The 24,787-nt window shown below is 45.4% G+C and overlaps 1 protein-coding gene and 1 non-coding gene across 2 annotated transcripts; one reads left to right on the plus strand and one right to left on the minus strand.

Moving 5' to 3' along the window:
• Nucleotides 1-661: 661 nt before the first annotated feature.
• TRNAR-UCU lies at nucleotides 662-734 on the plus strand. Its single transcript has one exon. It is a non-coding gene; the product is annotated as a tRNA-Arg (tRNA).
• Nucleotides 735-13,734: 13,000 nt separating this feature from the next.
• LOC124657597 (zinc finger protein 4-like) lies at nucleotides 13,735-14,238 on the minus strand. The gene has a single exon (XM_047196123.1). The coding sequence runs from the start codon at nucleotides 14,236-14,238 to the stop codon at nucleotides 13,735-13,737; it is 504 nt and encodes a 167-aa protein (XP_047052079.1).
• Between the last annotated feature and the right edge of the window lie 10,549 nt (nucleotides 14,239-24,787).

Consider the following 24,787-nt stretch of genomic DNA (forward strand, 5'->3'; position numbering starts at 1 on the left):
GGGCCGCCCGATGGGCCACATGCCTCATCACCATCTGTGGGCCACCCGAGCTTGCCGGATCTAGGCACTGTCGATGGTACACCCATGAAGTATACCCACAACAGTCATGTTACTTGATTAGTTGGAAACTCCAATTGTTCAATCAGCGATCCATATCGGTCCCCAATTCTCTTCAGAAAGATTGTCGGCACTGCTTCAGATTGGTGTGCTGCTGGTAAGGTGCAGGTGCATGACTTGACTTGAGGCGGCGGAGCATGTGTGTTTTCGCCCACTTAGCCTGGCTGCTGTGAATATGAAATAGTAAGGTGTAAATGTAATGTTTCTTGATTGGAGCCTGTCAGACTTGTGATGTTCCAAATTTGGTTCTGGTCTCAATGGTTTAGCAGTTGGGATTTGGGAACCTGTCCTTCCTTGCAGCTACACTGATGATCGATGTGACGTCGGCAAGTGAAAAGTGAAAACATTGTTGTTCTCTAGCCAGGCCTTCCTGTAGTGGCATCTCTTCTTCATTATGCCTACTTATGCCACTCTTAGTAATTATGTAGTGAACCCTATTTTCTTCTGGCTGTTGTCAGTGCTGCTTCATTGCGATCGTTGTGTACAGTTTGTAGATTATTCTCTTGCCTACTTATGCCACTCTTAGTAATTACAGTCAACAACAGCGCCCGTGGCCTAATGGACAAGGCGTCTGACTTCTAATCAGGCGATTGTGGGTTCGAGTCCCACCGGGCGTGATTTGTTTCACCTTTTTTTCACCTCTCCTCCCGCACCAGCCCAACTGGTATCCGTCCGAGCCACCGATTTCACCGCCCCACGCCGATGAGGATCTCCTCACTCGCCCCCTAGCGGCGATGAGGATCACCTCACCAGCCCTCCTAAGTTTCTTCCACTTCTCACCCGAGCCGCCTAGCCACTGCTTTGACTTCGTCCATTTCTCGCCGTCGCCCCCTATGGCCTTTTATGTGCCGTCTCCGGTGGTTGTCGCGTATCATCCTCGGTTGTGGCAGGGCTGCTATTTGGCAAGCTCTGGCTCATGTCACACCTTTGTATATTATATATGTGTAATTATGCATAGACTAGTTAATTTTGTGTAGTACACACCAAAATTTTGATCCTACCTCTGCTACTGATCTTCGATCACCATCTCCGGTCGCTATCGCTCACTAACGCGCCAGGCCCACACGATTAGAGGGGTACATGTTGGGTCGTTAACCAACCCAACGAGCGTCGGAGCAGGAATTGTCACGGTGACCTGCACCGAGGCGGCACGGAGATGTTTCCTTGGCATCTAGCCAACATGATTCATGGACTTTGCACTGGTACGGGCAGCACGCGGCTTAGTATGAGTGCAAACCATACATTTTGCCCCACTTTCTACTAGTTATTACGAGCAACTTAATCTCCTCCCTACTCCTCCCTTGACGCATTACTACTTAGCTTTTTAAAAAGTCTTATATTTTGGAATGGAGGTAATAGATGGGAAGTGCGTGCTTAACCTAGGCGGGTGATCGTCAGGTATGCCAGTTTCCTCGTCCACGAATGACTTGATGACAAGTCATCTCTGCCTGGATACGGAGTACAAGACTTATGCACCACCAAACACAGAGGTGAGACTTGAGAGACGGCCGACTTGACGTGAAAAGCGGCCAGGCAACGTGTACGAACATCCATTTCTGAGCCAGGCACTGAGGGCGCGCCAACCCCCAGCCCCTAGCAAGCTAGCTGAGCTACCAACTTTCCAAGCTTAACTCATCACCACAATTGCATGCACAACTAATCACTCAACTCAATGATAGAGCGCGGACATGATTAGACTAGTCGCCCTCGCCGATTATACGGATTAGCATGCACCATGTCTTCGATCGGCGCCGGCTTCACTTCATTAGCTATAAGCTAGATAGATAGATAGATAGTAGATTCCACTAGTCATACCACTAACTCGATCCATGACAAATCAACTTTGGAGTGAATAGTCAAGAAAATAGACCGAAAAGAACGCAGCTGTCACGTACTCATCTTGAGAACTACATGATCAAATGTCTAAGACGTCATCTACTTGTTGACGTTTGAGAGGGTAATTTGATTAGTAGCCACTTCACTCTCAACCAAGGCAAGGCAACAAGTAATCGAGCACGTACCTCCACAGTTCACGCTCAACCAAAGCAAGGCAACACAAGTTGTACAAAGCTACTAATCCAAAGAGGTCGATCGAAGACCCTCACACTTGATCAGTGGTTCTTGTCCAGTTGCCATATCTGGGTCCAACAGGATGTGGCCTACCCGATATCTCCTGACGCCGCCTGACTGTTGTAGCTGCCAGTAAACCCTGAAAAAAGTAAACTGTTTGATCGGTATCAACATGTGTTATCTGCCTCCGTACCAGGCTCTGTGCGTCGGTGACTTAGCTCATCACGACTTATCATGCATGCTTGTGCATACAAACCAAGTGAGGTGTACCACACTGTACTTGTACACAGCTCCACTTTTTATTTTACTATATTTGAAATCGAGAACATAGCCTGGCATCTCTGCATCAATCTATTTCTGCCAGAAGAACAAGTATTTGGAATTGGCAAGAACTATTAGATTGTCTTTAATGATTTCTATCATTAGGAAGTTCTATTTTAGGTGTGTTCACTATGGTCAACTCCTACGAATTGCTTGCTTCCCTACATGCTTTAATTCTATAGATTTTTCAACATCTACCACAGTATTCTTTTGCCCGCATAGGATCATGCCCCTTTGTGCTTTCCAAGTGTTTTAACTCACGCGGGCGCTTACGATGAGCCGGCCCATTTAGCGTGGCAAACTGGCAGTTGTTACCAGTTTTCAGGTTTTCATTCGTTTTGATGGTTTTTCTAGATTTTATGGTTTTCTACGGTTTTGTTATTTTCTGTCTGGTTTTTCGGTGTTTGTGAGATTTCAAGTTTTAAGAATATTCATGTTTTAAAATGTTCAGATTCAAAAATCTTCATGATTATAAAGAGTTCAGCTTATTCATTTTCTTAAAATCATGATCTAAAAAAGTTCATATTAAAAGAATGTTCACGATTTTAAAATGTTTCAACTAAAAAATGTTTAGATAAAAAATGTTTTAAACAAATAATTTAATGTTATTGGGCCGCATTGATTGTGGCCCATGAAGAAACCACAGTAGGTGGGATGCTATCATCCCTTCCGGCGTCGAGCGGTGAGTAGGCGCCACATGTTTGTTAGCGTGTTACTGCTCATGTTTTTACATTTTCTTAATTGTATCAACAATTTTTCTTTACTTTGCTAATATAGGTATTAAAAATACCTTTCTAATATATAATTTTTTATATTTGTTTTTGAACGATATGTAAAACACAACTTTTGAAAATAATTTTCAGAAAAATCAATATTTTACAATATTAATTACAAATTCTGAAATTAAAATAGAAAAAGGGAAAAAAGAAACCGTACCTATTGGTCGCACGGTCGAGTAACGCCCATAAATGGCACAACATGCATCGGATAGGAGCCCCCTACATTTTTTTGTATTTATAATATCTAATAACTTAATTTGCTCCTAAAACTCTACTATTGGCATATTATTAGTGGGTAGAAAGTGCATGGTTAACAACGGCAGTGATTGATACTATGCTCTCTGGTCCGCCAAATTCGTTGGGTGGCATGTACTAACGACAACTCAACTCTCCCTAGAGACATAGACAAGATAAAGACACATATACCGGAAAGTGCTTTCGGCACATGAGCACTGAGTTTTGAAAATCATATTTTTTAGATTCCAAAAATATTCTAATTAAATATGCACATACATATAAACCTTCCAAAGGTATGGTAGAAATGTTGGAGAAAAATATGTAGTTTTTTGAGCTATACATAAAAGATAAATTTCTGACAAATATATACCCCTATACTTCAACAAATTAGTTTTTTTTTCCCGTAACTCAAAATACAACTCAATTTCTACCGAAACTTCACAGGAGTATTCACGACATGTGTATGTATTCATGGAATAATTTTGATATTTTTTAAATAAAAAAGTATAATTTTCAAATATTTTAAAAACCGAAAGTACGGGTGCTCATGTGCACCAAATTTGCTTCGAATAGAGACGGCAGATTAAACGTGAAAAGCGGCGAGGCAACGTGTACGAACATCTATATATATTTGAGCCAGGCGCTTGAGGGCCAACCTGTAGCCCCTTCATGTTCGTAGCTAGCTATGACTTTCCAACTTTCCTAACTTAACTCATCGACACAATGGCAATATGTCATACACAATTAACTAATCATTCAACTCAATGATGGAGTGCAGACAAGATTAGACTAGTCGTCCTCGCCGATTAGACGGATTAGTATGCACTATATCGTCGGCGCCGGCTTGACTTCCTCGGTGATTAGCTAGACTAAACAGATAGACAGATAGATTCCACAACCAATACCACTAACTCGATACATGGCAAATCAACCAGAGAAGAAGCCAACTGTCATGTTGAAAACTACATGATCAAATGTCTAAAAAGTCATCTACTTGTTGAATTAGCAGTGTCTCGAGAAAGGCAAGGCAAGAAGACATCAAGCACGTACCTCCACAGTTCAAACTCAACCGAGGTAAGGCAACAAGTACAAGCTAGTAATCCAAAGAGATCGAAGACCCCCACATGATCAGCAGTTCCTGTCGAGCTGCTATATCTGGCTCCAACAGGATGTGGCCTCCCAGATATCTCTGGCCGGCGCCGCTAGTACGAACAACCGCCCCCTGGAACAAAAATTCAACGGTTCGGCAGCAGCGACAAGATGCATGCAGGCATGCGTCAGTCACCTCGCTCATCACATGCATCATCCATGGTGTACCACAATTACTTGAGCTGTCCCACTTGGATGCAGTGCTAATTTAGTCTTCTATCTACTAGAGGAACTGCGAGTCTGGTAGAGGAATGCACGAATATTTGTACATTTTATTTAACAATTTTGTTCTTTAGGAAATTATCTGTAAATGCGCTTTCGGTGTTTTGTATGAATTATTGCTTTCTTGTGCAAAAAAAAAAAAAACACTTGCCCGCTACAAGGGATCTTGTTTGAGGAACTATACAAAGCGAGTTCGAACAGAAGGCGCCATGTTTGTTGGAGAATTTTATTAAAAACATTTTTTTCTTCAGTTTTGATGCTTTGTAATTCCTTTTTTTCTTACATTCTAATATGTCCAATTTTTTTTATTATATTCATGATATTTCCATCTATATCATTCAAATATACCCCAAAATTTATTTAGATTAACAGATAGCAGAAGAAGTTGAAGACTTTTCAGATCATTTATTGACATGCACACTAAAATTAGATCACACCAATCTTGAGCTCCACATCTATGGTCATGAAGAAAACTAATAAATTTTCCTACCATTTCTAATAATAGCTATTGATAATCTTTCTATCAAGATGAAACTAAATTCACATGAAAACTGTTATGTATATTAAGCCCGAGCGTGGTTGCAGTTTTGGTTCCGGCTCCAGTTTTAGTAAAGCCATGTCGTGCCACCAGCTAGCGCGCTACAAGGGATCTTAAGGAACTACATAAGAGTAAGTGAGTTAAAGAGAGTTCAGACAAAAGGCGTCATGCTGATTAGAGCCCCTTGTTTGGCCAACTTGGTTGCAGTTGTAGTTTGTCCCTAATTTTAGCAAGTGGAAGGTGTACGTACCAGATTGTCACCACACCAAAACTGACATCTTCTATCAATGAACTATATAAAAGAAGAATATATATAAGAAGTTAGTTAAGTGGAAGGTTGCATTCCACTTTCGGCCCTATTTTTCGTCAAGTGTATATATCACACCGTCAGCAGAATAAAATGGATCTTCTCTTCCAGTTAACTATGGAGGAAGAAGAAAGAGTGCCAACAAAAGGCGCCATGCACATGGAGGCCTATTTGGTCAAGCTCCACTTCCTGAAAAAAAAGAGGGTTGAGACGATTATATTTGGCCACTAAGGATCAAGCATGTTACGTGCCTGCCTATCTAACTATACGCTTAAACCAGTATATGGTTATTTCCGGTGATGTGGCTGTCCAACATTGGAGGAAATTAGTTACCTAAATAGCTCCTACGGTACTCACTAGTTCTCATATATAGATGAGATGTGTGGACGTAGATGGATAGATAGATTTTTATTCCAGAGATCTCCATATAGATAGATGGATAGGTTTGGGCTCTTGCTCGGAAGAGATGCGTCGAGTGTGCCATATCGCTTTTGTTGTGTCTATGTTAGTCACATGCTAGCCAGCTTAGACTGGGATTGTTCAGCAGGAGGAGCTACTGCCTTTCCTTAGTTTAGGCACGGCCCAGCAGAACACTACAGCATTATTTTCGTCTCAGCATGCTATAAACTTATCATACCCATAATTAACGTGTCGTCAAACTCTTTTATACAGTATTTTGAAGCTATGGTTAGGTGATTAATTAGTACAATCGATAATTGTATCCTGAACGCACCAAAATTCAAACCTCATGGTTGTTTTTTTTTTTGAACAAGAACAGGGCCTAGAAGGCCCCAGAAATTCATTCATCCAAACATGGCAGGTAAAAATTACAAAAAGGACCCCTAACATCTCTTGCCCTGAGAAACCAGTAATTTGAAGAAGGGTCCTCTTGAGTTGCACAAAACACCCTGGGACAAAATGTGGAAAAGCAATCAGGTCCCTGTGTGTCGCCGCCACCAGTCGCCGGCGTCCTCAAGGCGTCGCCGCCGAGGAACCAGAGCAGTATGCTCGAAAGCTCCATTTCCGACGAAGAGTCGAAGCCGCTGGTCACCTTCTGATCACCGGGGACGAACCACTTGATGAAGAGGAGGCACCGAGCTCCAGCCGCTGACTCGAAGAAGGCCTCCGTGTTGGAGGTTGTAATCGCGCCGCCCTGTCGGCAGAAGATCACAGGAGCCCAGATGGCTCTTGTGTGATTGAGCTCGAGGAGATAGCACCCTTCAGGCAGCAGCCTGCTCCAGAGGGTACCCGCAGCAACTTCTCCTCCCCTCCCGGCACCACCATGGTGAGACAGAGATAGGAGCAAGTTGCAGATCGACCCCATCCAACAGCACAGCTGAACAAACCTGGATCTTGTCGGAGTAGAGAGAGTTCTTCCGCTGCCCCGCTCTCCCTCGCCTCCAAGGCCGGCCGAGAGAAGGGCTACAGCAAGAAACGCCAAGATTTCTTCCTTCTCCTCCTCGCGGCCGCGGCCGGCCAGGAGAAGGATCTCATCTTGGACTCCACAGCGCCAGCAGAGATCCACCGCCGATTTATTGAAAAGGGTGGCTCTGCTTCTTCTTCCGCTGATCTCCACCCATAGGAGCTCAAGCATCAGTAGGAGCAGCCCTACAAGGCCCTGGATCTGGCGTCGATCCGGGCCGCCACCACCACTACGGGGCATACGCCCAGACCACGGCATAGAGCCGGAAACTACAAGAAACCCTAACCTATCTACTCCGGCGCGTCACCTCAACCTACTCCGGCCGACTATTCCGGCGGAGAGGTCTTGGATCGGCCCGGTTATGTGGAGGAAGAAGACCAGTTACTGTAGTCGAGCGAGAGCTAGGCGAGGGGGAAGTCAAAGCTTAACCTCATGGTTTGATGTTTTGTATATGTCCCAATAAATAAGTATTTTTCATTGATAAGCACTGTTCCAGACGATAAAGGGACTGCTGTTTAATTTTTCTTACAAATATGTAAATATAAATTTTAGATTACTCAAAAACTATTAATATTAGATATCTCGATTTTTTTCTATAACATACATTTTTTTATTGACACATCCATATAAAAAAATAGTCAGGAGATATATGTTGAAGACTAGATGAGATCATCTACTTGTGGTAACACTTAATTAAAGCAAAGTGCCTGATAGGCCTAAGAGCAACTCTAACGAAAGAGGAGCCGAACCGAAAAATTCCAGCGGCTTCAGGCCAAAATAGGCCTAGAACAAAGCCCGAACTCGCGGTCTGGCCTATAAACAGAGTTCAGGTGCCCGAGAAACTCGGCGGCCGCCCCGTATTAAAACGGGTCGTGGAGGGGAGTTCGGTTTCCAAACCTCTCCGACGCTACCACTCGCTACGCCGCCACCAGCCACCTCTCCGGCGAGCAATCCAGCGCGCAGAAACGACGCTTCGCCCCATCTCCGCGACGCCATGGCTTCACGTGGTGGCTCTGCACGGGACGGTGCGGGATTGGACGGCAGGGACTCGCCGACGCGGTTCCCCGTGTTTTGCACGGAGGCTTAACTGCGCAAGTTCAACTGGTCGGAGGGCGCGCGCAAGTGCAGTACCTGCTGGTGGACGAACTGGGGGCTCATGCCCCCAGGGAAGCTCGCCAAGTACGGAAACAACGGCGGCGAGGGCTCCTCGTCCGGCGGTTGGAGCCGCCCACCGCGCCCGCCCGTCTACAATAGCTCCGAGGAGGAGGAGCTCATCGCCGCGCTGGAGCCGACGTTCTCCGCGGGAGACTACATGCACAGCTCCGACGAGGAGGACGCCGTGATCGCGCAGGTGGCGGCGATCACGGAGGCGGAGGCCAGTGCTCGCTTCCGGCGGGAGGAGTCCGGCGCCGTCCGCCAAGTGCGGGAGTACGAGGCGGCGGAGCGCGTCCGCCGCGTCAAGCTCGAGATAGTCGAGCTTGATTCCGAGTAGGAGCTCTTCACCGTCCTCCGCGTCGACGCTGAAGCTCCGCCACCACCGGCACCGCCGCACGCAGTTTGGGCTAGTATCTAATTTAGGTTTGTAGTTCATTTTGCTCGGAATCATCTCACGCGGTTAGGGCTATAAATTTTGATGCTCAATCAGAGCATCAAACTACCATCTATATATGATCATCGACGAATTCTCCCACGGCGTTTTAATTGCGGTTTTCTAGTTCGTGTTTACGGGTTCTGCTCTGCGTCAGCTGCAAAATCATCCTAAGCCACATTTTCGGGAGACTGAATATAGGTTTTTTGGTTCCGAAATTTTCGGTTACTGTTAGAGATGCTCTAAGCGGAATGAAAAGGATTTTCCATTAGTAAATAATTGTCTGATAACGAGCAATTAATACAGGCTGCTAAAGGAGATACAAGTAATCGAACATTAGACCTCCGCAGTCCACATTCAACCAAGGGAACAAGTAAGCCAGTACTCAGAAGAGAAGAACCCCACATGATCAGTACTTCTTGTCGAGCTGCCATATATGGGTCCAACAGGGATGTGGCCTCCCAGTCCCAGATATCTCCTGCCGCCGCCGTGCGTAAACCCTGGCCGGGAGAAATCAACGGTTTGGCAGCAGCGACAAGAAGTTTGCCACCGTACTAAACTACTAGCTAGCTGCAAGCTACTAGATGCATGCATGCGTCAGTGAGCTAGATCATCACACGCATCATGCATTGTTGTTTACAAGTCTAGTATGTGGTGTACCACACTAGTTACTGCTCCACTTGGTCGTACATGCTAATTTTGTCTTCTCCCTGCTAGAGGAACTGCGAGTCCTGCCACGTGAAGCACTTCGGAATGCAGGTTTTGTAGATTTTTTTCTAATATTTTGATCCTTAGGAAATTTTCCATAGATATGATTTCGGCGAGTCACACGAATTACTGCTTTCTTGCATCTTGGTTTTGTAAGATTTTTAGCATATTGGTCACCGAGTTTATTGCGCTCATCTAGACACATGCACATTTAAGCATTTGAGCGACGTATGTACCACCAAGCTCTGGCTCGTCTATCTGCCGAAAATTAAGATCTTTCACCCTTGCTAGGAAACTATTCGAAGATCTTTTTATCAAAGTGAAGCTAAATACAGTTCCCATGAAATCCGTAATGTATATTAAAGCCAACTTTAGTTGTACTTCTTCTTTTCAGCTTCAGTTTTAGTAAAGTGACGTGTACCGTGCCACGAGCATGCTGGAAGGGATCTTGAGGAACTACATAAAGAGAAGTTAGTTAAAGAGAGTTCGTAGAAAAGGGGCCACACTCATTAGAGCCATGTTTGGCCAACTCGGTTACGATTCTAGTTTCGGCCCTAAATTTAGTCAAGTGGAGTGTGTACCATACCGCGAGCACCCTAAAACTGACATCTTCCTTCGATGAACTATATAAGATAAGAAGAAGATATCTAAAGAAGTTAATAAAAGAGAGATCGAACAAAAGGCGCAACACTAATTGGAGCCTTGTTTGGCAATGCTTGGTTGCATTCTTGTTCCGACCCTATTTTTCTTAGACAGTCAGCGCACTAAAATGGATCTTCTTCCAGTGAACTTTTTTGTTTTGAAAAGTCCAATGAACTAAATAAGAAGACATTAAAGAGAGTTGGAACAAAAAGTACCATGCAGATTAAGCCCTAGTTGGCCAAGCTCCACGTCTTAAGGAAACAAAATAATCAAGCAGATTGTAGTTGGCCACTAATTATGTATCAAATACTTTACGTGCTTGCCTAGCTAGCTAGACACGCTAAACCACTTCGGTTAATATTTGTGATGTGGCTCCCCAACATTAGACGAACTTAATTACCTATTGCAATTAGGGTACGTACTCATTAGTTCTCAACTTGTCATATACTACTATAGATGTGTGAAGTGTGAACGTAGATGGGTGGATAGATAGGTTTTCATTCCAGAGATCTCCATCTAGAATTCTAGATAGACAGATAGATTTGGAATCTTGTTAGGAAGAGATGAGTTGAGTGTGCCGTCTCGCTTTTCCCGTGTTTGTGTTAGTCACATGCTAGCCAGCTTAGGAGTGGGATTGTTCAGCAGGAGGAGCTACTGCTTAGCTCAGTTTAGGGCATGGCCCACACAACACCATCGGCTTCGTCTCTGCGTGATATAAACTTGTCGTGCCCATAATTAATTAGTCACATGCTAAGCAGCTTAGGAGTAAGATTGTTCAGCAGGAGAAGCTACTTAGCTTAGCTTAGTTTAGGCCGGGCATGGCCCATATACAACACCACTGGCTTCGGCTAAGCATGATATAAACTTGTCATGCGCACAATTAATTATTCACATGGTAAGCAGCTTAGGACTAGGATTGTTCAGCAGGAGGAGCTACTTCCTTAGCTTAGTTTAGAGCGTGACCCACCAGGGCCACTACATACAATTAATTGTCTCCACCTCTTTATAAACTTGCCATGACTAATTAGCTACCATATGTTGTACATCATCGCTGTCAGAGTAGATCATATTTCGGAACCACTTGGAAATGATCGACTTGTCGGTGGATCTTGCTTGGAAATTCTGTGTTCCTTTGCGATCGTCCATTTGCGTAGGGATGACACGAATAATTAGCGGTATATGCATATATAATTCCATAAAATTAATCTATAGAACTTACGTCACTTTTGTCCTTCACGAATCTTGATACACCAACGGTGGATTAGAATTAGTTATTGCAAAAAGTATAGTGTGAGAATATGGTATCAGAGTAGACGAAACAAAAGTTTACACGTGTAAAATAGTGGTATGAAGATGTGTGGATCACATATCTGCTACTCATGTGTTGAGTTGACAGTTGATTGAGTTGGGTGTGTGGGTCAGTAAACATCTAGTCAGATCATGGATATCTGTGTAAATGGTTGTATAAGCTACTTACCGAAGAGGGCATATGGCAAACACTCCTTAAGAGGAAGTATATTGGCTCAAAGGCTTTATCTCAGGTTATTTGGAGACCAGGAGATTCGCATTTTTGGGCTGGTCTTATGGAAACAAAGAAGTTTTTCTTTCCATATGGTTCTTTCTCTATAAAGGATGGATCGGAAATTCGTTTCTGGGAGGATAAATGGTTGGGTAATACCACACTCCGAGAACAATATCCGGCTTTGTACAATATTGTGCGCCACAAAGGCGATACTATCGCCAAGGTGTTGGAAAATTTCCCACCAAATGTGGAGTTCAGAAGAAGTCTCATCGGTCCCAGACAAGCCTCTTGGCAGAATTTGTTACAGCGTCTTGAGGTAGTTCAATTGACGCAGGGACCGGATGTATTTCGCTGGAATCTTACCGGGAATGGTTCATTCTCAGTGGCTTCCATGTACAATGCTCTAATTCAGCCTAATATCCCGGTCGATAATAACTCGAAGATTTGGAAGATGAAGATACCACCGAGAACAAAAATCTTTGCCTCGGTATCTTCGTCGAGGGGTTATTCTTACGAAAGATAATCTTGCCAAACGCAATCGGCATGGAAGTAAAAAGTGTGTCTTCTGTCATCGGACGAGACTATTAAACACTTATTTTTCCAATGTCAGTTTGCTAGGTCTATATGGTCAGCCGTCCAAATCGGGTCTACCTTATACCCACCACGTAGTGTTGCCAATTTATTTGGCAACCGGCTCAATGGTGTGGATGTTAGGTTTAAACGTCTTATTAGGATGGGAGCGATTGCAATTATTTGGTCGCTGTGGCTATGTAGAAATGACAAGATTTTCAATAATATTTCTTCTTCCTTTTTGCAGGTCATCTACCGGTGCACAGCTTTGCTTCGTTCATGGATACCGTTGCAGCGTGTGGAGCACCTGAGACCTATTTACGGAGGTGTCTTCACGGTTGGAGGATACGGCGAGGGATATTTTCTCCCAACATGGGTGGCAGCGTGACCTTCGGCTAGACCCTCCTACCTAGTTGTTGTTACCGTTTTTTGGACTATGTTTTCATCTTTGAACCCTTTTGTGTGATTTTGTAACGGATTCGTGTGCGGCTGGGTGCATCTTAGTTATGCAGAGGCCGGGTCTATTGCGCAAGTAATAAAGAGCCCATTTTCGAAAAAAGGTGTAGGCAGCAGTGACACGGCGGCAAAGCAATGTTTTTTGCCGTCAGGGGTTAACCATGGACCAAAGGTGCTCTCGTTCAGCCGAGCAAGCAACTTCCAAGAAACCGGAAAAAAACCGGACCTCACGTCTAAGTAAGGAGCTAGCTAGAGAAGACGTGTACAAGCAAAAAGAAAAGGTTAATTCACCCAACGGCAGACACGTATAGTGTGTACACGCAGCACTAGCTAGCTCAACAGCAACACCACCACAGGATCGATATGTACTTAGGTAGACCTGAAAGAGCCACTTCTACACATGTACCAATATGGTATATTGGAGTGTGTTCCAGCGATCTCTGTATTTCCAAATGTGTATTAACAGGTTTTAAATACCAAAGCTTAAAGAGCACGCATGCATTAATTTGTGGAAATACACTGTACACATTGTGAAGTTTCGTGAGAATACACCTTCGTTTGTGGTTTGAGAGTCGCAAGAAGAATATAACACTAAAAATGTGGTTATCTCTGTAACAGTAAGCAGTAGAGAGAAATCAGAAAAAGGAAACAAATTAAGATGAAGTACTACCACACATGAATGATCGGTTGGCGCCATTGGGTACTCAATTTTCTCACTCCATTTGCCATGTTATGTATCACATTTTTTCCCTTAGATATATTTGATAAATGAGACCAACCATGGATGCAGCTAAAAGAATACAAAGAGAGTCATATACATAGCAAGTTCATATGATTTGCCCATTGAATAATCCAATTAACTGTACACATAGTCACATACGTTGTATATACTAGCTTAGCCATTAATTTATATATATATATATATATATATATCAAAGAGAGCCATATACATAGATCGAATTAGAATCAATTGCACTAGAACAATTACTTAAACACCAAGTGGTACTTGAGTAGTATAGTAGTTAGCATGCTAGGCGCATGCATATATTGCCGCTCGAGTGCACTGGCTAGTTAAGCTCGATCGATCAGAGCCTGAGCGACAAGTCCATCTCCGCCACCACCGCCTCCCCGTTCGAGATGCCGCTGCCGTTCGCCATTGCGCCGCCTGCCCAGCCCAAGCCCATGCCCATGCCGACGACGGGCGCTGCCATCGTCGTCGACTCCACCGCGCCGGAAGCAGGGTACGCCCAGAGCTCCCCGCCGCCGTCAAGCCAGTGGGAGGGCCACGCCGGGGAGGTAGAGGAAGGCGCGGCTGGAACGGTGGGGCCGGAGGGTAAGTCGCGGCTGCGCTTGGCGAGGGTGCGCTCGAGCTTGTGCGCGTTCTGGTGTCCTCCGAGCGCCTGCGAGCTGAGGAACTTGCGGTGGCAGTAGTTGCACGCGAACGTCTCCCGGTCGCCGACGGCGGCTGCGGCGATGGGGGACGCCGGGCGCCGTCCTCCGCCGCGGTGGAGCGTCGGCGTGGTGGTGGTGTCGAGGCGGAGGTCCAGGCTGACGCCGTGCAGAAGCAGGTGCGGCGCCTCGCTCTCCATGGCTGGTGGTGGGGTGGCTGAACTGAGTGAGTCCGTGGAGCGCGTTTGGACTTTGGAGGAAGAAGAAGATGGTGGATGGCGGGACGGTGTGAGCGATGGCGCGCGCCGCGCCTGCCGGTATATAAAGAGGCCGGCCCAGGTGGGGACTCAGAAGGTTCCGACGGGCCGGGTATACTGTACACGGACATACATACGCCCGACCCCGCGAGTGTATCTACGGACAAGTCTTGTCTGGTCGCAGCTTCATGACAACTGCAAATGCATACACGCCAGACAGAGCAAAAAATTAAGCTGGCAATCAATCTATTGGTGCAAGTGCATAAACTAAAAAATAGGCTATTATAATTAAATCTGCACAACTAATAGAGTTTTAATATACCATAACAATCTCGGTTGAAATGTTTGTACAACTCTTTTATCCCACTTTTGATTGAGCTTGCTAGTGCATAGATTTAAGTGTGTGACCAGTTTTCAGTCCATTGACAACTCGGACGACGTCTTCAATTCGGTTGCAACTCATGACTAGCATGAATCATGAAGCAGATATAATGGTCTAGAGCTTTTTTTTTTTAGTTGCATCCCTATTTGCAACAGAGAAAAATCAAATGCAACCTCGGTTGCAACTGAAAAAAACTCGAACCTAACTTACAACTCATAGCATGAATCACGATACAATCGAACGGTGTAGGATATAATTGAGCACTACACTAACTTAGTTCTCAGAATTAGCAAAACCCTGAATTTAACATGATATGGGAGTTATCAAGTTAAAGATCTACCCAACACCATATTGAAAATAAGATAGTAGAGGCCTTTCATCATTCCTAGTTTAAGGTATTTATGTATTTAAGGAATTCATGTACGTCAATTGCACTAGTCAAACGGAGTCCACACAATTCCCACCCTTCGTGAGTCTCTCTCTCTCTCTCTCTCTCTCTCTCTCTCTCTCTCTCTCTCTCTCTCTCTCACTTGTCCACAGTTGAGAGTCGGCCGCCGCTGGCGTCCCTACCATCAGAGTAGCTGGCAGGAGATGGAACAGGAGAGGCATCGGATCTCGCGCTGTAAATACTAAATAGTAGTCTCAGTAGTTGTAGGGTTTGTGTGCGTAGGGCCTGCCGGTCTTCAGCACTCTGCTGGTCGTCGGCTCCTTGTCGGGAGGTGGGGATTGAATCCTTTGAGCTAGATTTAGGCCTTGATAGTGGGGGCTCTTCGCGTCGTGCCACTCCGGTGGTCGGAGCCGAATGCGAGGGGGAAGACCATTGCTGGGACCTCCGTCAATAAAGCTCGTGCTTCTCGTGATGTCGTCGTTTTTGCAGATGTCTACTCCGCTTTCTCTGTCGATAAGGTGCTGACATAGGAGATGGATTTGTGGTAGAAGGCGGGTTTGGGAGGTCGCAGAGAAGATGGACAACTGGTATCTACGACCGCATTTCTTCTTCTGCTGCTTCGTCGACCTCAATCTACTGCTGGAGCTTGAATCCCTCCAGTCAAATTTCTCCAGCATGCTCTTGGGTGGCTAGGGTGGTACTCTGGCCTCAGTTGGCTTCGCCGGGAATTTCTGACGCCCCCTCATTCAACCTCTAGCGGGAGGCCCTTTCTACCTTGCATGATGGCAAGGACGCGGATGGTGATGGTGGCAATTGCATCTTCGGAGAGGTCGAAGCTTGCTCAAGGACCCGATTGCTTTTCAGCATTTTCTTCTTGGGCCTCTTTTGCAACCTGGAAGGACACAACTATAAGTTTATGTTTCTTTTAGGTTTTTCATGCAGTATTGTATCACTTTTGCTATATTAATGCCAGTTCTGGGACCTTCGGGCCCCTTCTCCTGTTAGAAAAAAGTCAGCTGCTCATAGTTACGGGAGTGTTGAAATATACCTCTAGAACTTAGACGTGAGGGGTGTGTTGAAATACACTGTCTAGATATTTCTATCAGTTTAGACTTTTCATCGATTTGGCTAGTACGTGCATCAATTAATAGTCTCGGACATTTTACTCGAGCTTGCAGGCTGCCCTTCTCCCCTTCTATCTCACTTAGTTGTTGTTGTCCCGAAGCTAGCCGGCTGCTGGCGGTGAAGGTGAAACTGTATAAGTGGATTGCCTAACTCTTTTCATCAGATCGGTCTTTCGGAATAGTTGGTTAGTGCATGAACCTTAACATGGTATCAGAGCCAGGATCTCGAGTTCGAGTTCTGATTTTCACACTCATGTCTACGTACTGGCCTCTAGAGCCATACGCCTCTGTTTACACGTGTTGACTTGTCTCCGCCTCACACGTGAGGGGATGTTAAACTGTATAAGTGGATTGCCTAACTCTTTCCATCAGATCGGTCTTTCGGAATAGTTGGTTAGTGCATGAACCTTAACACCTCGCGGCGGCAGTGAGAGACGTCTCGAGGGGTGTGGTCGTTTGCATCTCCATTCACTTGTTGTCATGCGGGCGGCATGAACGGGGATCCGACTTATTATAGATCGGAGGAAGTATTATAGTTTGAAAATAATGAAATCGCTGAAATGCAGCCATAGCAAGTTGGAGGGCGTATGAAGAGAGGCAAACCATGAGAGATTCAAAGAAGAAACCCAACGCGTTGACACATGGGCTGTTGGATGGGATCGTGTGAATGTGGGGGAAACCGCCCGCTAGCTAGCTGCACCGTCCGCGCGCACCTGACCGTCCAACTTGGTCGATTCCCCGGCCGAGGTGTCTCTGTCAATCTTCTTGGAGCTCCCCGACTCGAGTTTGGGCAGCTACGTTCCTGCGTTAGCGCGACAGACGAGCGTCGTCGTCGTCCTGCATGGCGTACGGGGTGTCTCGGCCAATCTTGGCCAGGCGACAAGGCCGTCCATGCTAGCATGCATGTGCCTGACGGGTCTGGCTTAGCACGCATTGGACTGGGCATGCGCGCGCGTACAGGAGTGACTCGCCGGCCGGCCGGCCGGCCACCGCGCGCGCGCGTCGTCGTGTAGGTGGGTGCCAGGGAGCAGTTGCACCGCCGGATGGGTGTCTCAGATAGATACCAGAGACGTGCGTGGGCCCAGCCGTGCTTCGCATTCCCTGGAGGAGGTAGCTGCCGTACGTACCGGTGCACTGTTTGGTTTGGCAGTCCAGTGTGAGAGAGCTACACGACTTAGCGCGCGTGCGTCACCCGCCAGTCCTCCGGCCTGCGTCACCAACAGCAAATGAAGCCTCTTGGCATCATCTTTCCTCTTGCACCCCTGTACAGCAGAAGCTCTATGCCACCTCTGAGCCTCCGGCGCGCGTAGCAAATGCAAATCTCGTGGCGAAGAAAGCTTGAAAAAACCCCAGACGCTTGTGGGTAAGCTGAGAAAGTCGCCGACGTAGACTGGAACATGCCGGTGACCACGATCTCGAAAGATCGCCGTCTCGGAGAAGCTCGCCAGCCAGACGGGGACAGGGGACTCCAAACTCGCAAGTTCCACGACGAAGCCGTACCTGGCTGAGCTTCATCGGGCGGAGGTGGAACTTGAGGACACCGATACGCTGCGACATCATCGACCCCCTCCACGGAACGCCGCCGCCGTAGACATACACTTATCAGGCCAAGCCTAATGCCAGACGATCGACTCCAAACTCCTGCATGTCGACGCTTCTCCGAGGAGAAACACCGATCTGGTGCTGGATGGAGAACTTTTATTCTCGTCGCCGTTGATGCCCCTACACCGGAGACAAAGAACTGGGGAACAAGACTTGTGATCCATGGACCCCCTGTCCTCCGGCCCGTCGTGGTGGCAACGGAGGGCAGGGAACCGGCCGCAGCCGCCACCGGCGGTCGAGGGGAGAAGCTGGTCGCCTGTAGACCGCCTTACGCGAGAGCCAACCCTAGAAAATGTTTCGTCCATGGCCGCCACAACATTGATTCTACCCCGACTTCTTGTGCTGCATTTCCATTTGAAATTCGCGGTGCATCCATAGTGCGATATAGAGTCCGTGGCATGCCTGTAAGAAGACTTTCTCGATGTTAGACTTTGTATTGTAGTCTATCTGTGTATTATACCTTGTACACCTGTATATCAATATATATATGTGATAGGCCACCCCTTTGAGGGTTGAGCCAGTTCCCACAACCAACATACGTTATACGTCTTACATGGTATCAGACTAGCTAGGGTTAGGTCGCCGCAGCCCCGGGTCTCCCTGGCCGCCGCCGCCGCCCCCTACTCCGATCCTCTCCGCTTCCGCCTCCATGACGAGCGCCGCCTCCTCCGGTCACGCTAACGCGGGCCTTCTCCCGGCCTCGCTCGCCGCACTCCTCAACGTGCCGGTCGATCACGGCGCCATGACGTCGCCCCCGCTCGGCACGGTGTCCGTGGGATCCATGTTCTCCGCTCCACCGTCGGCTTCTTCGTCGTCGCCGTCCACTGCTGTTGCCTCCTCACCCGCGTCTGCCCCGTCTCTGGCACTTCTGCCGGCGACCCATGCAGCCGAGTCCATGGTGGCGCAGCCCCCGTCTGCGGCCTTCGCCTCTGCGGCGTTTGCGTCCGTGACACCCTCGGTGCCGCCCGCACCGACGCCGGTGATGTCTACGGGAGCTTCTATTCTTGTAGACAGTGTTGGGCCTCCAAGAGCAGAGGTTTGTAGAACAGCAGCAAGTTTTCCCTTAAGTGGATCACCCAAGGTTTATCGAACTCAGGGAGGAAGAGGTCAAAGATATCCCTCTCATGCAACCCTGCAACCACAAAGCAAGAAGTCTCTTGTGTCCCCAACACACCTAATAGGTGCACTAGTTCGGCGAAGAGATAGTGAAATACAGGTGGTATGAATGAATATGAGCGATAGTAACGGCGCCGAAAAATAGCTTGCCGGCGTGTAGTTGATGGTGGTAATATGGCAGCGGTAGTAACACGAGTAAAACGAGTAAACAAGCAGCGATAGCGATATTTAGGAACAAGGCCTAGGGATCATACTTTCACTAGTGGACACTCTCAACATTGATCGCATAATAAATAACTCTTTCTCATATGTGCTACATACACTCTTTTGTTGGATGATGAACACATTGCGTAGGATTACACGAATCCTCAATGCCGGAGTTAACAAGCTCCACAATTCAATGTTCATATTTAAATAACCTTAGAGCATAATAGATCATTGCAAAATAAACCAAGAACTAACATAGTGCACACACTGTCCACATTACATTATGAAGGAGGAATAGATCACATCAATACTATCATAATGATAATTAACTCCACAATCTACAAGAGATCATGATCATAGCCTACGACAAGAACCACACGGTGCACACACTAGTCACCTTTACACCATGCAGGAGGAATAGACTACTTTAATAACATCACATGAGTAGCACACAACTAGTAGCGATACAAAGCTCATCATATGGATCTCAATCATGTAAAGCAGCTCATGAGATCATTGTATTGAAGTACATAGGAGAGAGATTAACCACATAGCTACCGGTACAGCCCCGAGCCTCGATGGAGAACTACTCCCTCCTCATGGGAGACAGCAGCGTTGATGAAGATGGCGGTGGTGTTGATGGAGAAGCCTTCCGGGGATACTTCCCCGTCCCGGCGGCGTGCCGGAACAGAGACTCCTGTCCCCCAGATCTTGGCTTCGCGATGGCGGCGGCTCTGGAAGGTTTTCCGTATCGTGGTTTTTCGTCTCGAGGTTTTAGGTCTGGGACCTTTATATAGGCAAAGAGGCGGCGTCAGAAGGTCGAAGGGGCGACGACACCATAGGGGGGCGCGGCCCAGGCCCTGGCCGCGCCACCCTGTCGTCTGGGGCCCATAGGGCCCTCCTCTGACGGCTCTCGGGTGTTCTGGATGCTTCCGGGCAAAATAGGAACCTGGGCGTTGATTTCGTCCAATTCCGAGAATATTTCTTTACTAGGATTTCTCGAAACCAAAAACAGCGAAAACGAGGACCGACACTTCGGCATCTTGTTAATAGGTTAGTTCCGAGAAAATGCACGAATATGACATAAAGTGTGCATATAACATGTAGAAATCATCAATAATGTGGCATGGAACATAAGAAATTATCGATACGTCGGAGACGTATCGGCATCCCCAAGCTTAGTTCACGCTCGTCCCGAGCAGGTAAACGATAACAAAGATAATTTCCGGAGTGACATGCCATCATAAACTTGATCATATTGTAAACATATGTAATGAATGCAGCGATCAAAACAATGGTAATGACATGAGTAAACAAGCTGAATCATAAAGCAATGACTTTTCATGAATAGCACTTTCAAGACAGGCATCAATAAGTCTTGCATAAGAGTTAACTCATAAAGCAATAATTTAAAGTAAAGACATTGAAGCAACACAATGGAAGATTAAGTTTCAGCGGTTGCTTTCAACTTGTAACATGTATATCTCATGGATAATTGTCAATGCAAAGCAATATAACAAGTGCAATATGCAAGTATGTAAGAATCAATGCACAGTTCACACAAGTGTTTGCTTCTTGAGGTGGAGAGAAATAGGCGAACTGACTCAACATAAAAGTAGAAGAATGGTCCTTCAAAGAGGAAAGCATCGATTGCTATATTTGTGCTAGAGCTTTGGTTTTTGAAAACATAAAGAGAGCATAAAAGTAAAGTTTTGAGAGGTGTTTGTTGTTGTCAACGAATGGTAGTGGGCACTCTAACTACCTCATCAACCGGACTTTCAAGAGCGGCTCCCATGAAGGACGTTATCTCTACCGAGCAAGGTAGATCATCCCTCTTCTCTTTTGTTTACACATGTACTTTAGTTTAGTTTTTCTTTATTTATGGATGACACTCCTCCCAACCTTTTGCTTACACAAGCCATGGCTAACCGAATCCTCGGGTGCCTTCCAACAATCACATACCATGAACGAGTGTCTATTTGCAAAATTAAGTTGCTTACTGATGAATCAGAGCAAAACATGTGAAGAGAATTATCAATGAAAGTTAATTAATTGGGGCTGGGAACCCCATTGCCAGCTCTTTTTGCAAAATTATTGGATAAGCGGATGTGCCACTAGTCCATTGTGAAAGTCTGTCAAAGTAAATGACAAGATCGAAAGATAAAACACCACATACTTCCTCATGAGCTATAAAACATTGACACAAATCAGAGGTGATAAATTTTGAATTATTTAAAGGTAGCACTCAAGCAATTTACTTTGGAATGGCGGAGAAATACCATGTAGTAGGTAGGTATGGTGGACACAAATGGCATAGTGGTTGGCTCAAGGATTTCGGATGCATGAGAAGTATTCCCTCTCGATACAAGGTTTAGGCTAGCAAGGTTTATTTGAAACAAACACAAGGATGAACCGGTGCAGCAAAACTCACATAAAAGACATATTGTAAATATTATAAGACTCTACACCGTCTTCCTTGTTGTTCAAACTCAATACTAGAAATTATCTAGACTTTAGAGAGACCAAATATGCAAACCAAATTTAGCAAGCTCTAGGTGTTTCTTCATTAATGGGTGCAAAGTATATGATGCAAGAGCTTAAACATGAGCACAACAATTGCCAAGTATCACATTATCCAAGACATTTTACCAATTACTACATGTAGCATTTTCCGTTTCCAACCATATAAAAATGAACGAAGCAGTTTTAACCTTCGCCATGAACACTAAAAGATAAAGCGAAGAACACATGTGTTCATATGAACCAGCGGAGCGTGTCTCTCTCCCACACAAGCATGTATTTATTCAGAGAATGAAAATAACAAAACGAAAATAAAAGCACACAGACGCTCCAAGTAAAGTACATAAGATGTGACCGAATAAAAATATAGTTTCGAGGGAGGAACCTGATAATTTGTCGATGAAGAAGGGGATGCCTTGGGCATCCCCAAGCTTAGACGCTTGAGTCTTCTTGAAATATGCAGGGATGAACCACCGGGGCATCCCCAAGCTTAGACTCTTCACTCTTCTTGATCATAGTATATCATCCTCCTCTCTTGACCCTTGAAAACTTCCTTCACACCAAACTCGAAACAAACTCATTAGAGGGTTAGTGCATAATCAAAAACTCACATGTTCAGAGGTGACACAATCATTCTTAACACTTCTGGACATTGCCTAAAGCTACTTGGAAGTCAATGGAACAAAGAAATCCATCCCACATAGCAAAAGAGGCAATGCGAAATAAAAGGCAGAATCTGTCAAAACAGAACAGTCCGTAAAGACGAATTTTAAAGGGGAACCAGACTTGCTCGAATGAAAATGCTCAAATTGAATGAAAGTTGCGTACTTATCTGAGGATCACTCACGTAAATTGGCATAATTTTCTGAGTTACCTACAGAGAATTAGGCCCAGATTTGTGACAGCAAAGAAATCTGTTTCTGCGCAGTAATCCAAATCTAGTATGAACCTTACTATCAAAGACTTTACTTGGCACAACAATGCAACAAAACTAAGATAAGGAGAGGTTGCTACAGTAGTAACAACTTCTAAGACACAAATACAAAATAAAAGTACTGTAGCAAAATAAACACATGGGTTATCTCCCAAGAAGTTCTTTCTTTATAGCCATTAAGATGGGCTCAGCAGTTTTAATGATGCACTCGCAAGAAATAGTAGTTGAAGCAAAAGAGAGCATCAAGAAGCAAATTCAAAACACATTTAAGTCTAACATGCTTCCTATGCATAGGAATCTTGTAAATAAACAAGTTCATGAAGAGCAAAGTGACAAGCATAGGAAGATAAAACAAGTGTAGCTTCAAAAATTTCAGCACATAGAGAGGCATTTTAGTAACATGAAAATTTCTACAACCATATTTTCCTCTCTCATAATAACTTTCAGTAGCAACATGAGCAAACTCAACAATATAACTATCACATAAAGCATTCTTATCATGAGTCTCATGCATAAAATTATTACTCTCCACATAAGCATAATCAATTTTATTAGTTGTAGTGGGAGCAAATTCAACAAAGTAGCTATCATTATTATTCTCATCAAGTGTAGGAGGCATAGTATAATCACAACAAAATTTACTCTCCATAGTAGGTGGCACAAAAAGACCACTATCATTATAATCATCATAAATAGGAGGCAAAGTATCATCAAAGAAAATTTTCTCCTCAATGCTTGGGGGACTAAAAAGATCATGAAAACCAGCTTCCCCAAGCTTAGAACTTTCTATATCATTATCAACAATGGTGTTCAAAGCGTTCATACTAATATTACTACCGGCATGCAAATAAGATTTCATAGGTTTTTTAATTTTCGCATCAAACAATCCATGTTTTAAATCGGGAAATAGAATAAGAAGCTCATTCTTGTCCATTATGCCAAACTAGTGTAAACAAGAAACAAAAAGATGCAATTGCAGGATCTAAAGGAAATAGCTTCGAGTACTTACAACGGCGAAAATAGCTTAGTAGCCGAGATCCGGAGTGTGAGTACCTTTTACCTTTCCTCCCCGACAACGGCTCCGGAAAATAGCTTGATGTCTACGGGAGCTTCTATTCTTGTAGACGAGTGTTGGGCCTCCAAGAGCGAGAGGTTTGTAGAACAGCGGCAAATTTTCCCTTAAGTGGATCACCCAAGGTTTATCGAACTCGGGGAGGAAGAGGTCGAAAGATATCCCTCTCATGCAACCACTGCAACCACAAAGCAAGAAGTCTCTTGTGTCCCCAACACACCTAATAGGTGCACTAGTTCGGCGAAGAGATAGTGAAATACGGGTGGTATGAATGAATATGAGCGAGTAGTAACGGCGCCGGAAAATAGCTTGGCGGCGTGTAGTTGATGGTGGTAATATGGCAGCGATAGTAACACGGTAAAACGAGTAAACAAGCAGCGATAGCGATATTTAGGAACAAGGCCTAGGGATCATACTTTCACTAGTGGACACTCTCAACATTGATCGCATAATAAATAACTCTTTCTCATATGTGCTACATACACTCTTTTGTTGGATGATGAACACATTGCGTAGGATTACACGAACCCTCAATGCCGGAGTTAACAAGCTCCACAATTCAATGTTCATATTTAAATAACCTTAGAGCATAATAGATCATTGCAAAATAAACCAAGAACTAACATAGTGCACACACTTGTCCACATTACACTATGAAGGAGGAATAGATCACATCAATACTATCATAATGATAATTAACTCCACAATCTACAAGAGATCATGATCATAGCCTACGACAAGAACCACACGGTGCACACACTAGTCACCTTTACACCATGCGGGAGGAATAGACTACTTTAATAACATCACATGAGTAGCACACAACTAGTAGCGATACAAAGCTCATCATATGGATCTCAATCATGTAAAGCAGCTCATGAGATCATTGTATTGAAGTACATAGGAGAGAGATTAACCACATAGCTACCGGTACAGCCCCGAGCCTTGATGGAGAACTACTCCCTCCTCATGGGAGACGGCAGCGTTGATGAAGATGGCGGTGGTGTTGATGGAGAAGCCTTCCGGGGCACTTCCCCGTCCCGGCGGCGTGCGGAACGGAGACTCCTGTCCCCCGGATCTTGGCTTCGCGATGGCGGCGGCTCGGAAGGTTTCTCGTACCGGTGGCTTTTTCGTCTCGAGGTTTTAG

Source organism: Lolium rigidum, chromosome 5 (assembly GCF_022539505.1).
Source record: "Lolium rigidum isolate FL_2022 chromosome 5, APGP_CSIRO_Lrig_0.1, whole genome shotgun sequence".
In the NCBI taxonomy this organism is placed as follows: domain Eukaryota; kingdom Viridiplantae; phylum Streptophyta; class Magnoliopsida; order Poales; family Poaceae; genus Lolium; species Lolium rigidum.

Excerpts from the sequence above, each read along its gene's own strand:
- LOC124657597 (XM_047196123.1), bottom strand. The coding sequence starts at position 14,238 with ATGGAGAGCGAGGCGCCGCACCTGCTTCTGCACGGCGTCAGCCTGGAC.